The sequence below is a fragment of the Amblyomma mixtum genome, chromosome 2 (assembly GCF_055824585.1).
Source record: "Amblyomma mixtum isolate Tamu chromosome 2, ASM5582458v1, whole genome shotgun sequence".
NCBI classification, from domain to species: domain Eukaryota; kingdom Metazoa; phylum Arthropoda; class Arachnida; order Ixodida; family Ixodidae; genus Amblyomma; species Amblyomma mixtum.
The window spans coordinates 175,635,734-175,649,886 of NC_143013.1; the positions used below are offsets into that span (position 1 = coordinate 175,635,734).

The window sequence follows — 14,153 nt, forward strand, 5'->3', positions numbered from 1 at the left end:
TTCGAGATAGGGCTGACCGGCGTGGAGGTCATGATCGTAGGGTCGCTGTGACTATTGCCAGCGGCGCACATGCATTGTAGCATAAGCCTTGTTCCCATTTGGGACATTTGATGCCGCTTCTGCACTTCCGTTCTGTGTAGCCTTGTTTTAGAGAGCAGCATTTGCCGTTGTTCTTTCGTAGCTCTCCTTTCCCAGTTCTTCGCATCTTCTCAGAAATATCCTTGTAAGAGCTGCAAACCTAGCACCCTGTAGACCGACTCACAGTGGTAGATGACATGGCATGGTGTGGTTGATGCGCTGCGCTGGTGTACAGGTTTCCCGGAGTCGTGATTTTTTATTGCTTTCGGGCTTCTCGGCGCTGTGTGATAAGCCACCACCTCCCTTGAGAGTGAATGCACATAAATATCCCCGAAAGCAGACGATTGGACAGCCGGCGGCGCAGCTCAGTTGGCAGAGCACCAGACTCGAAATTCGGAGGTCGTGGGTTCGTAAGCCGCCGGCGGCATGTGGTTGCTTTTCTCCTGCTTAGCAGTTACCTTTAAGCGATTGAATATTTACGCTATTAACTGCCAATTAATAACCACTAAAGATTTGAAAAGGAAAACATCCTCTATGCTCTTTGGTTTCGGTGGTTGTTCGCTTGCGTCATGCGTGTCATAATGAGCACCTCCTTTCCCTTCAGCTATATACTTAATTGTTTGACGAAGACCTATCTGGCAGCCTCGATGCCACAGGTAGCATAAGAGGGTTCTCGCACAGTTTCCGCCCTCACAGTTCGACCACGTTTCTACGTGGCACTCGCGGTAATACAGGAGGTACTACGGCCGCTGTTACGGACGAGGTTGACGCTGGTGAACGTTCTCAAAGTTCGGTTATGCTACACATAAATGCCCTCGAAAACAGAAGACTGGACAGCCCTCGCCATACCTCAGTTGGCAAAGCACCGGACGCAAAATTCGGAGCGCGTTGGGTCGTATCTCACCGGTTGCATGCGGTTTTTGAGCACAGCTCTTAGGCGCCCGTGTCTGCGCCTCGCGGCGTCGCGTTGCCGTCGCCATTGTCCGTTGTAACCAGCAGTGGATGGCCTTTAAGCTGCGAAAGCAGTGGAGCGCGAGCTTGGAAAGGAGAAAGTAAAAGCGCAACCTCCTCCCTTCCTTAGCAACCGGCGCGCCAGTGGGGGGCGCATCTGTGCATAGCTACCTAGGGTGCCTCGATGTGCGCGCGCGGCGCGCGCGCATCGAGGCGTCCTATAGCTACCATGAAGTCACACAGTAGCGGTAGAACGAGCGCGCGCGCGTCGGCGGTGGCAGCTACACCATGGCTACATCGCCGTTCCTCCGCCAGGCGTCTCGTTGCAGTCGAGTTAGTGAGACGCACGGCTCCGAAGAGGCCCAGTGATTCCGCTCCAAGCGTTTCGAGGAAGCGACAGGGGGTTGACCACAAGGCTTTCGCCAAGCACACTTTAGAATTTCAAAAGTGTCTTCGATATTTTCTTTAGGAAAGAAATTGCGCAGTATCTGTCTCCCACAGCTGCGATACCAATACAACGGGGTCTTGGAAAGCAGGGGGAAAAATTTCTGAATTGCTTTTTGAGGAAAACAAATGAGCTGTATATGTCTAACACACCTCGGTGGACACCTGAACCAGAGAAAAGGCGCATAACTGCCCTCTTAGACCAGTGGACACCTCAATCGTGCTTTAAGCTACGTGGCGAAAGTGAGGGATGTGCGCTGCATGTTTTCGCGCTGACAACGTTGTGCCAGAAACGCTGCCACCTGCCAGGGTGGCAGTGCGGGTGGGGACTTCAATGTAGATATAAAGAGAACCGGGGATTTCTTACCACTTATGCGGGAGAACATGCCGTTCCTCTCGCCCGTAACGGCTCCCACAGCTGTGACAACCTCACCAAATACTTTCGCAGACCTCGTCTTTCAGAACCAGGCATTCGTGCAGCAAGTCGAGCATATACCCATCTATTTCTCCGTCCATAAAGCTTCCTACATGACAATCAAGAACTGTTAGTGGACTGTCTCTTGAAGAAGGAATGTCTGTGAAAAATAACAAGTTGTCGGTAATAGTACATACATGTCTTGCTGGAATTCTTTGCCTTAGTCTATCGAAAAGCTGAAACAGATGATGAGCTGCGCTCAAATTTTGCTTTAGGAAGTAACGTAATCGTCATCAATTTTTTCTTCTGCTTTCATATTGATTGTCTATTAATCTCCAATTAAAACCACAAGTTTGGACAAAAATGGCCCCGGTGCTCGTTGGTTTCGGTGCTTGTTGCCTTCCGTCACGTCTATTGTTGGTAAGGAAGCGAAACAAACCCGCTTCTGGAACGCGCTTGCGATGGTTCCGGTGCCGCCTGCCAATACGGGGCACTCGTTATTGCATTAAGCTCTTCGAGGTGAAGCTTATGTACCCTCCCAATTTTCTCCTTGCGTTCCACTGCTCTCCATTACGCCGACGGCGTGGAAAGCCGCTCTTACTCGGCAATGCGTGCCTAGGAGCTGTGCCCCAAAAGTTCACTAGTGCGTCGGCCGAACCGCTATTTCCCACTCATTCCTCTGTGATTAGAATTCCGATGTGTTTTGGCGTAACGGAGAGATGTAAAGTAAATAAAATGAGCCGAATGATGCTAAACACCAGTGTCAATATAAAGAAAAGGGGCTTTCACGCTGGTTTTTTTTTTGGTTAGCGTCAGCGTTCTTAGAGTGGGAGAGATATTAGACTTGGTGGCCCGTCCTCCGGTTCAGGTTAAGAATTCGCACTTGATGAGCGCGCTGGATATCGAAACGACGCCTCAAAGATCCTGCAAGACTTACTTCGTCTCAGTATCGCCTGAACTCGTTTGTACATAGCGCAAAAACAGCGAATGTAAGCGCACAGACGCGTGAACGTTTATATTGAGACTATAAAAACACCGAATCCAGAATAGACTACTTATGCATACTCATCAGTGATCATGCGCACTGAGTATGTATGGGTAGGGACCGCAGTAACATGTGCAGTTCTTCGTGGGTCACCTGTTACTTTTTTTTTTCATCCAGGCGGCCGAAGTGGACGGAGCGGATAAAGAAGTGGACGACCTGGTTCTAAAATTCCACGACTGCACCAAGGCAAAGGTAATATCCTCGATCCAATCGAATGAGTTTTGCTAGGATAACTGAGCTGCTACTCAGTTGTTTTCTTATTTACTTTCGTTCCGTTTTTATTTACGTTGCTGTTTATTCCGTACATTGATTGAAAAAGCTTTCCCTTGACAAATATCTTATATAATCATATATATAATAATCCTCTTCTGCAGAGTGGCGATAAAGAAGAACGCACGTGGATTGTTATAAAAGTGACATTAAAACTCGAAGCTGCTGCGATGTTCAATATAACTACAGCCGCGCAGCAGTGTTATCCGTAAATTGATCTGTAGCGCCCCGGATGACTTCTTTTCTTCGCTTAGTTTAGCTGGAAAGGGATTCAATAGCGATATACCTTGCATCAGAGTGTGTTTGTCACACACACACACACACACACACACACACACACACACACACACACACACACACACACACACACACACACACACACACACACACACACACACACACACACACACACACACACACACGTACACGCACACGCAGACGTACACGCGCACACACACACACACACACACACACACACACACACAGTTTTACTGAAAACGTTCAGTAATATTTAAAAATAGGCTTGCAAAGACATTCTTATGGTGTCATATAACCTGTGGGGGGGTCATAAAAAGCTGCTAAGACGTTATCGAGTTGGCTGCTCGACATTTTTTCAGTGCGCAGATACGCCCTTCGGCATAGGTGGGCTACACATACATATGCAGGCTGGTGTCGGCTATAAATCTCGGCGAGGCCTGGTATTGGAGCCCATGGGACCTGATTCGAGTGCCTGGTGGGACGGGATTCCAAAGCTGTAGCGTGCAGAGGCAGATAGATAGGATCAAAGTAATCTGCTAGGACAAATGCCACAGGGGTTGCTGATGCATTAAGGCTGCGCGCATTGGGGCGCTGCTCCACGAGGTCGTCAATGCCATTCAGCTGAGATTCCGCGTGTAGTTTGTGAATAGGGGTCACGCTAGGAAGGCCAGTGTTAACTCGCATGGCCTCTCTTTGACTATTTGCAAGCGGTCCCAATCTCTTAGGGTAAGGCGTTGGAACAGGAGTGATAAACGAGCCGAGGCTGGAACACAGGGAGGACCAGAGCTCGACATAAATGTACCATTTGTCTTCCGCAGCACTACAATGAGGCGCCTTCCACTTTTTAGCGGTTCGTATCCAGCCCTCAGCAATATTCATATAAATATTTCGCGTTTCTAAAATTCGATTCTAGCTGGCCTTGCCGGCGCAAGAGATTCAGGGTCTATGTGGCCGGAAAGCCTATTCGCGCCTGGTGCCACACCCACTAATGCCCGTCGCGGCGTGCTGTGCTTGCTGATTGTTTTTTGTAGTTGTACAAAGGAGACAGTAGCTTGCTGGAGGAAAGTCCATGAGATTTATGCCTACTGCTTCATAGATTTCGGGAAGTACGTGAAGTACGAAGGACTGCTCTAAAGAGTCTGAATAGACGCGCACTCGCCCGTGTACCAACTTTTGACAATCCCAATCAATTCATACTCAGAAATCGGAAGTCGTCTGTCACTTGCGTGCATTTTCCCTTCGATGGACTCAGCGAAATGACAGCCAGAATCTGGTGCATAGTAAAAACAAATGGTGGGTGCAAATAATGATAAAAAACCTCATGGCTGTAGAGCAAGCGGTGGCAATCGTAGAGAAGTTGGAGAGGAGGAATAACCGCGAACTTCACAGGACTGAAGAACGAGAAGAGGACAGGACGAGTGGTACCTAGCAATTGAAGTTTATTGAAAAAAGACATGTTGCAGCAAAGGTTGCATCTGCACATAGCGTACGAGAACTAAGGTAGTGACACGTGGAACACACGAGATAGTTAATGAAATACATCGAAGCGAACAAAAACGAATACGTTTGTTCCATGTGTCACTATCTACGTTCTCGTACGCTATGCGCAGATGCAACCTTTGCTGCAACATGTCTTTTTTCAATAAACTTCAGTTGCTAGTTACCGCTCATCCTGTCCTCTTCTCGTTCTTCAGTCATGTTAAGTTCGCACTTATTCCTCCTCTCCAACATGTCAGACCAACTGGCCCAAAGATTCCCCTTGTTGAACTGTAGTGAAGTGTTACGCACATGAAGTATGAGAAAAATGACAAAAGAATAGCAGTGGCTGCAACATTTACTAACAAAGGCGTCGGTGGCAGCTTCTCTCAGTTGTCCGAAGTAATCACCCTACGTCTGACTGACACTGTGTTCACTATCGTCCTCCTCACGTAAGAGTCGTTAACACAGCGAGTTTCAAAGACTGAAGTAGTAATAAAAATAAAATAGACTTGGCTCCAAAGCAAACTGAAGAAAGTTCCAAATCGGAAGCATGAAGAAATGTCTGGCGCAGTTAGCATGAAGAGGAGAGAGAAGAAAGTAAAGCAAAATCACGAAGGCGAAAGAAAATTTTCTAAAAAAGTAAAATTTATCCAGAACAAACGTAAAGCAAGGAACAAAAAACAATTGTGTAGGGCCGTGTTTAATATAACTGAAGGTCATGGTTACCGCCTGAAAGGGACCACAAAGCAACACAGAAATAGGCAGACAGGTCGCTGCGCTTGCCAGCCGGAATATTAATATCTCAGCACGGATTTGGCTTTGCCGACGTCTTCAAGAATTCAAGGGGCGAGTTCAATGTATACACAATAATACTCAGACAATTCTTTCAAATTAATAAACCGCACTCAGGCATGACGTTTATTGAAAACAAGAGTTATTTAAAATGTTATTTATGAACAAGTCAAATAAATAACAATTTCCGCATTTTGCGAGCTGATGCACCCAAAGAAAAGAACCTAATTTTTAAATTGTATGAGTCGCTCTACCTGAATAATTGAATATGGCGCGAATTCGCGTTCGTAGGCTTCTGAGCTATTTAGTGCAATTGGTTCGAGTTGTGTCAAAGCCTTGCAAGAACACCTGTATTCAAAATCAAAGTATTTGTGTTCAGACAGCGGTACAGATTGCATTTGCTGGAGTGGAAATCGTAAAGGAGTGGAATCTTTTTCTCCTTGCTCTCTGGCACTTGTGTTGTTTTCAGGCCATCTCTTTTCGTATATTTGATATCTGCTTTTACACAGGTGCGCAGACCGAATTCAGACTGTCGCTGACTCTTGAATCTCTCTTCCCCGTCGTCGCTGCTGCTAACAGCAGTTCGATCAACCGCTATCTAAAATGTACAGCGAGTATGTATCATCAATGTCGCGGTCACTCATTCAGCGGTTCAAGGTAGAACAGGGCGAGAACTATTCTTCAGGCACAAACTTTACGAATGGGAAGAGGGGGGGCAAGGGGATTTAAGCCTGTGTCCACTGCGAAAAGTTTCGAAAAACGACTTCGTTCACTGAAAAACTTCAAAGCAAAATGGTTTAGATAGATCAAGCATACAGGAGCGTTACTTATCAGGATATTTAATTTCACTATCTGTAAACATTTCGTGCCTCCGTTTTGTAAGGGGAAGACGAACCTGTAAAAAGACCGCTGTAACTGTCCGTCCGCTTCCACGACCACACGCATACGCACTAACAATTACCGAGACAGCACATGATGTTGGGCAAGTTTATATTGCGAAGCAATACTACTTTCGCTACCACCTCAGCCCGTGCCGTGCCGCGGCCGCATAGCCACGCTTGACCTTTCGCGTTAACTCGCTGCGTGACGTCATACCATCTGTGTAAAAACGGCGCCCCATCTCACGCCGTCGCCTTGCGCGGCGCATAGCCACAGCCTGACTCCCGCTCCTCTCACCAGGGGCGCTGCGCGCTATGTGACGTCATACCATCTGTGTAAAAACGGGGCCCCACCTCACGCCGTCGCCTTGCGCGGCGCATAGCCACGGCCGCGGCCTGACTGCGCTCTTCTCGTCAAGCCCATGAGATGCCGCCTACAGCCTATACACTTCGGCAGGTTGCAAAGAGAAAGCATCAGCGAGCTACGGAGAGAGAAGAACGAGAACAGCAGCAGAACCATGTATTGCTTCGCAATTACCAGGCTTAACCAAGCTAAAACAGAGCCAATTTTTTTTTCTGTTTTAACTGAATAGTGCGGAAGCATGCACGGGCGAAGGCAGCGACGCACTCACATAGCCGTGTCCTGCGTCCGTGCTGTTATGTCATGTGGCTAATGAGGGGAGTGGGACGGGCCAAATTTGGCACCTGGTGAGCTCTCTTCCCCCTCTCATAATAAACACGACTGTCATTGTTTCCTTGCACTCGGCATTAGCAGTATATATACTTTAGATTAGAATATCATCTAAATACGCTAATAGTCGCAGAGAAGGGCATGCCTTCGCGTCAGTGTGCCACTCATGCAGTCTGAGTGAAGAAGTTGGCAGCTGCTACTGCGTGTTCTATTGCACCAGTATAGCCGTAAGACAGACGTGATGCAACTCTTACGCATTCAGTTAAGAGAGTATGAAGGGCGACCATTAATAAAAGGTGTTTTGTTTGCTCCGATCTCCAGGGACACCATGGCACCCAGAGCGTTGCAATGCACTCTTTTTCATTCTTGTGTTGTTTTCCTGCGGGCAGAGAATCGTAATAGATAGGCAGGAAGTAAAAGACACGAAAGGAGCGTGAAGTGCTCGGGAATCGAAGCATATAAGTTTCTAATTCATGGCAGGTGAGAAGGAAGACATCACTGACACGAACGTGGTACTACGTAATACCTGCCTTGCCCGATCAAATCTGCAACTGCGTTGAAGACATTGTGTTGGCTGAGCGCTATATACAATATTCGCGTAGCTTTATTTGAGCCCTTGTTACAATGAAAATAGATTTAAAGGTACGTGTCGCATCATATGCGAGCACGCATGATAGATGTCGTTATTCAGACCACAGAGAAACGGTGTCGATAATGGAATACTTAGTCTATGGTTCCTTGTGCAGACCAAGCTACAAGATGATCTGACGGAGCTTGAAGCGGTCGGCGAGGTCAACGGGAAGCCAGTAGATGTACGTATTTTCAGTTGAGACTGCGAAGGGGTCTTTGAGGTTGGGACCAAACGCAGGTGTCGGCTATGGATGGAAGCAACTTTCGTACATCTCTACATTCTGCGATTGCGAACAACTAGCCCGTGTAATGCTTTTGTGCGAAGGGTGTCTGCGGGGAGGAGGAGGAAAAAGAAAAGAAGGAGGAAAGGCCCATTGAAATGTACAACTCGCATTTATCTACGGGCTTCAAATTGAAGGTCGCTATGCACTCTTGGAGGCGAAAACACTTCTATGTTGAGTTCTAACCCTGCCCCATTGCACAGGTAACTTCCATGTGAAATGAAGCACATTGTGTGCATTGAAGCAATGGTTACTGCTTCGCTATGACTGAAAAGGGCCCTCTCGTTTCGTTCTAAATAGTGTTACCCTGGCAGTAAAATGCCCGTTAGACCAGACAGTACAAAGATAACAACAAAGCTTATTCCTTTGGGCAAAGTGTCTGTTTCGCTTAATATTCATATATATCAGGAGCGCGAACACAACACAGGAGGAAGAAGGTGAAGATAGTACAGAGCGCTTACTATCTAAAGCAGAGCTCTCTCTACTATCTTCTCCTTCTTCTTCCTGTGTTGTGTTCGCGTTGCTGATACATATGGAGCGGAACCAACTAGCCCGGCAGATGGTGTTCGTTTGATAATGGAGCTTCATGTATGGTCGGGCAAAGAAATAACTGACTCCCACCATATGCGTCGTGAAGAGGCGCCCGCATGCAGTGTGGGCCAGCTGCTTTCCACCCTGATTGTACATGCTCTCAAGCACGACAACGTGACAGAATTGCCCGGCATTATTAGAAAAAGAGATACCGCTTTTCGAAGCGCTTGGTGAGCCAGCCGAGGCTCGTTAAGGGCGCTTTTGGGACTGTACATGAAATGGCGCAAGAGAAGGAATTACACTGGCGCACTCGCATTCATGACTACCAAAAACGTAGCCAAAAACCTGGCAGTAGCAGCTTTACTGTACACACAAAAAAATTCATTATTGCGTTATTATAGAACATGGAATTAATTCAAGACGTCAAATTGCAAGCGTATTACTGCGATGCTGACTGGTTACCGACTTCTCTCTTTGGTGTTGCATGCTATCATTCTCTTCGTGATTCGTCATTCTGTACTGCCCTTAATTATTTAGAACTAATGGGAGAATTTGCTGGCGTCCTGCATCTCGTGGTAAAGTGCATCGCCTCCATTAATTATCGTCCTTTGCAGTAACGAGACGGTAACGGCATGGCTGCCTTGTAATAAAATTTGCTAAAGGCTCACCTTTTCAGTCCTTATCATAAATGGTGTATAGCCTTCCTTCATTGTACCCGCCAAACCAGGGACCATTAAGGAAGAAAGATTCTATATATGGCTCTACAGAATACACGCAATACGCTGGCGTCCACTTGAACAGGATTCTGCAGGATACCTTTAACGAGGAAATTCAGATCGGTTCCAGGCGTGGTGACGTCCTAGCGTTTGAACATCGCGGGGTATGTGTATTATTCTCAAAACGAACAGCCCGCATAAAAGGCTAAAGCGGAGCATTCGCGTTCGCCACTCCCCAAGAGCTGTACCAGGAGCAGAAATCATTTGCATATCTACGATTGCTGTTGCGTATTACTCGGGCAGCTCACCATATTACATGCTGTCTTTATAAGACAGCATGTAATATAAGACATATCGCCTTCTACACACAGGATGGAATAATGAAAAAGATGGCGCAGTAGACGGCGTCTGCCGCGTACAAGAACTTTGGAAGATAGTTGCTACTGCGCTCGATGTCCAATTACCTTACACGTGGTACCACTTGTGCAAAATTCTTCCCCTTCCAAAAGGGTGAACATTTGTACGAGTTTTTACCTCTCTATACTGATCCACAAGACGAACACGCAGAAGAAGAAATGACGGCATGAACTACTCTGCTTTCGTCGTGTCCTTTCTTCTTCTGCGTGTTCACATTGTGATTCTAAAACATAGCAGATATCCGCCTTTGTGATGCGTATTAGCTCCGACCTTGCTTTGCCAGTCATTGAGCCTACGTCTTGAGTTATTTCGCTTCGAATCCAATCAGGAGCGTGCAACCACGCTTCCAATGGCTCCACTGGTCTTCGTATTGCTCTGACAATTATCTTCAGGTCTTCAAGATGGACATGATAGACCTGCTGGAAAATGCGGGGACGTCCGATGAGGCGTTTGAGAAGGCAGCAGCTATACTGAATGAACGCAAGAAGAGCCTGATCAGCGTAATCAAAGGCTATACCGACTTCGTAATCACGCAGGTATGTAGCCAGCACTGGCAGTCTAGAAAACGTGATACTGAAAACGAGAGCCGTATTTACGTGAGAGCGTTAACGAGTCCGTGTATCAGAAAGGCTGGCGTCTTCCTGTGCGTCGTCGGCTTTGTTCACTGTGAGCGAGAACTGAGTGAAAAATCCCCACAGAAGCTACCTAGGTCACGTGGCATTGCGGAGTCATCACAAACTGTCCACGGGATGGTGAGCAAACTGCCCACCGTGTCATGTAGCAGTTAAATTAATGATTAGTCGCGAGAGCTTCCTCGGGAAGACTAAACTTGGTCGCACAAGCTCCACCGGTGACAGCACCTGCTATCACAGGCAGTGGTGCATCGCTTAACCACTGCAGCCCTGCGCCAGGAGCAGTGTGGGGATTCCTAGGGGCCTACGAATATAGAGAGCGACCAATTCCGTACCTGTGGACATTTATCCATTAAACCTATCACGCCATACCCTTAAGGCGGAGCTTAAATGTCGCGTCTAAGGTTTCTTTTCCTGCTACATTTCCCAATAGAATCTTCGTATTCGTCATTGGTAAGGTGTGAAGATTTTGCAGAAGCAGTATCCAACTGCTCTATTTTCATTCCACTTATGAGCAGTCTTTGGATTGTTGTTTTCGTGCATGGATTACGTAGGATTCTTTGTAAGTCAGCTTTCATTCCATGATTCAGGCACTTAAAAAGCGCAGAACGCACCGCTACGTGAGCGAAAAATGAACAAGCGATCAATAAAACCTGTTTTCATTGTGAAGTAGTGCATATGAGATGGTTGTTCTATTTTGCCGCGAAATTTTTAATCCACGCAGTAAACGCTTTGCAGAATTCTGGAAGTCAGCTTTCCTACCCAATTAAAACCATTTCACCAATGCTTCGGGCCCGCTTTAGTGGGGTTGAATCTAGAGCACCGCTGAGGACTTCTGGAATCGGGGAAATACCTAAATTCGTTCCCGAACGCTTCTCTGTTCTACGTGCTATTATCGTAATTACCAGATTAAGCGCAGCTCTCCCAGGGCACTCTTTGGCATGTGAAACACAGGTGCCGCACGATGATATCGCGACTGGATATGAAGCGCAGCTGCGGCAAGTAGCTGGCTTAGCGCAAGCAGGAAGCTTGTAATAGATAGCACATAACGGAAGTTCAGCGCTGCAGAGAACTTTTGTCCGCACGAGGAGCCGCAGTGCCAAGGTGAATGTGTTTTTTTTTTTTTTGCAGGGAAGCTGACTTCCAGATTTCAACAGCCTTGTAGTGCATGCGTACGGGATAAAACAGCGCTCTTTGTTTATACGTGTTCGAATCCTATATCTTGTAACCTAATGGCTTTTCGTACGGCTTTGTGCACGTTAAAAAAGCCGAGGTGGTCCAAATTTCCGCAGCCCTTCACTACGACGTCCCTCATAGCCTGAGTAACTCTGAAACGTTAAACTCCCATAAACCAAACCGTAACGCTCCTTAATTATTAGGAGGTCTGTAGCCCACCGTAATTAATATCCACATCAGTTTCTAGAATTTCGAAAACGGGGTTACCCACAGCGCTGTTCCCCAAGAAATTTTGGCTAAATCTCTACAAAACACATGCGCTTTCGAGGAGCTTGCTGGCAAAGCAACCTCTCCAGAGCACTTAACTCGTCGAAATCTCTCTTCTGTCGAAATGTCTTTTTTATCTTCGTCCTTGTCTTTCTCGCTCTTTGAAGGGGTCATGGCCTACCAACTAGCCCGCACGTCTACCCTTGTAAGACAAAATTTGTTGGGCTACAGCGACGAGGATGACCGCGTCTTCGAAATTCTAACAACTGATTTGGATATTACGTACGGTCGGCAACACGCCTCCTAATATTTAAGGAACCTGACGGTCATAGTACAAATTTCGTTATTGAGTATTAGTTAACTTCCAGCTAGTCACCACGTCTAAGCTGTATTCTTCTGTACTGCACCGCTGACGATGCTACGTCGAATAAAAAACGTTCTTTTCGCTCAAGAAGCCTATTTTTAAGAATTATGTAAAGTCTTAGACGAAACGCCCTATATACTGCTAAGTGGGTGTTGAAATATGTCAGCGGTGCTCCACTATTTAACTCAGAAGAGAACATACATCAAGCAGTTATGCCATGTGAACAAGTGAGCGTAAGCTTCTATAAGTTAGCCACTTGTACTCCCCACCAGTAAAGGCGGAAGTTTTTGTATTAATAAAAATTATATTGCCCCTTCCGTTTTTTTTAGTCAGGTTATTTGAAGTTGTAGCTGCCAATGCACGCAGCGGGAGGTATCTTTTTTTTTTCATTCATATCCTGCTATTTTGAAGAAACCTTACCTCTCAGCCCTTGTCGTCTAATTTAACTTGAACTTAGTGGTCAATTTCTCAGAGCTTACATCCACCATAGCTTTTCCCAAGACGATAATCTTATTCGTGACAAGGCAAATTCACTCTGTAGTTTATCCATTATTTTTGCGTGGCATGAAACGCATCAAATGGTGGTTAGTCACCAAAGAAAAAAAAAACCTGTATAAATGTTTCATTCAGTTTTGCTGTTGCCGCAGATAAAAGACGCTGTCGGAAGCTGCGCACCCGCCTACACCATGTACAGGTCAACCTGGGAGGTCGGCTGCAAGGGCATCGTGTATCCCTATGTAAGTGCATCTGCAAAAGTGAGAAATCAGGACTTTTTACTGAAGAAGTCGACGAAAAGTGTTAGCTTTCTGTGCGAATAGTTTTCCTCAGAACGCGATTTTATTTTGTAATTTAGAGCTGTGAGCCTGATTAGTGCGGAAGCTGATTTTGTAGAACATAGCATGCCCTCTTTTTCACATGAGGGTACAATTCAGAACAGACGACCAAAGGATCTCTTCCAAGGAGATTGATAATGAGGCTGTAGGCTTAATAGGTGACAGGCACCTTTTACGCAACCTATTTCCTTCACCAGTGCCGTTGCAGCTAAGCGCAGTGCTTCCTGTTCGCACACAATGGAGAATTATGTTATGGGTTTACAGAAAAGTTCCTGCGGTCGCCGCTTGGCATGCATTCTACAAACGTAACATCATGTCACCGGAAGGCGAAATAGGTATATTTCGGTTTTTTCTGCAACTCCAGTTGTTAAAAGAGCAAATTACCTGTAGGCGCTCCTCATATGTTACGCTCATATATAGAATGAGGAATTGCGTTCAATGATTGCGACCACAGATTATGGGGGGGAGGGGGGGGAATGAAACGCGCATTGCCCTTGTACAAAAGCGCGTTATACCTGGATACAAGTCAAGAACGGAGCGGCACATGCCCCTCAGAGGATGCGTTTGGGCCAATGGTGTCGACCCCATTCTCATGATGACGTGGTTATTCCCCTTGAGCCTGCTGGCGTGACATCATAGGGGGCGACAGATAGAAGAGAATAAACAACGACATAATCAGATTAATCACGGTGTCACAAAAATTGGGCGATTCTCGAATCTGTAGGGCCCCCTTAGAGGTCCATCTGCCGCTGAGTACTTCTATCAGAATGTGCCTAGTAGACTGAGCTTGTCGAGGCGAAAGCAGCATGATTCTTCACAGGAAGGATGCCAGTGTGGCTCTCTGTGGTTTGTCATCACCTATGTGCTGTCAGCATGAAATGAAGCGCGAAAAAGGCATTCATTAGCGGAACAAAAGCAGATTATTTTGGCTGAGGACGGCCGAATAATAAACAACTCGATTTTCTGCGGGAGGGCGCGAATACCGCTGCTCCGATATGTGAATTG

At 46.6% G+C, this 14,153-nt stretch overlaps 1 protein-coding gene across 1 annotated transcript in view; it reads left to right on the forward strand.

The window, feature by feature from the left end:
- LOC149361708 (uncharacterized) overlaps positions 1–11,648 on the forward strand; it is a 173,264-nt gene extending 161,616 nt beyond the window's left edge. The window contains exons 16-19 of the mRNA XM_089567465.1: positions 3,051–3,125; positions 8,048–8,113; positions 10,269–10,412; positions 11,640–11,648. Coding sequence (XP_089423591.1) covers positions 3,051–3,125; positions 8,048–8,113; positions 10,269–10,412; positions 11,640–11,648 — 294 coding nt within the window. The remainder of the gene's footprint in view (positions 1–3,050; positions 3,126–8,047; positions 8,114–10,268; positions 10,413–11,639) is intronic.
- The last annotated feature ends 2,505 nt before the right edge of the window (positions 11,649–14,153 follow it).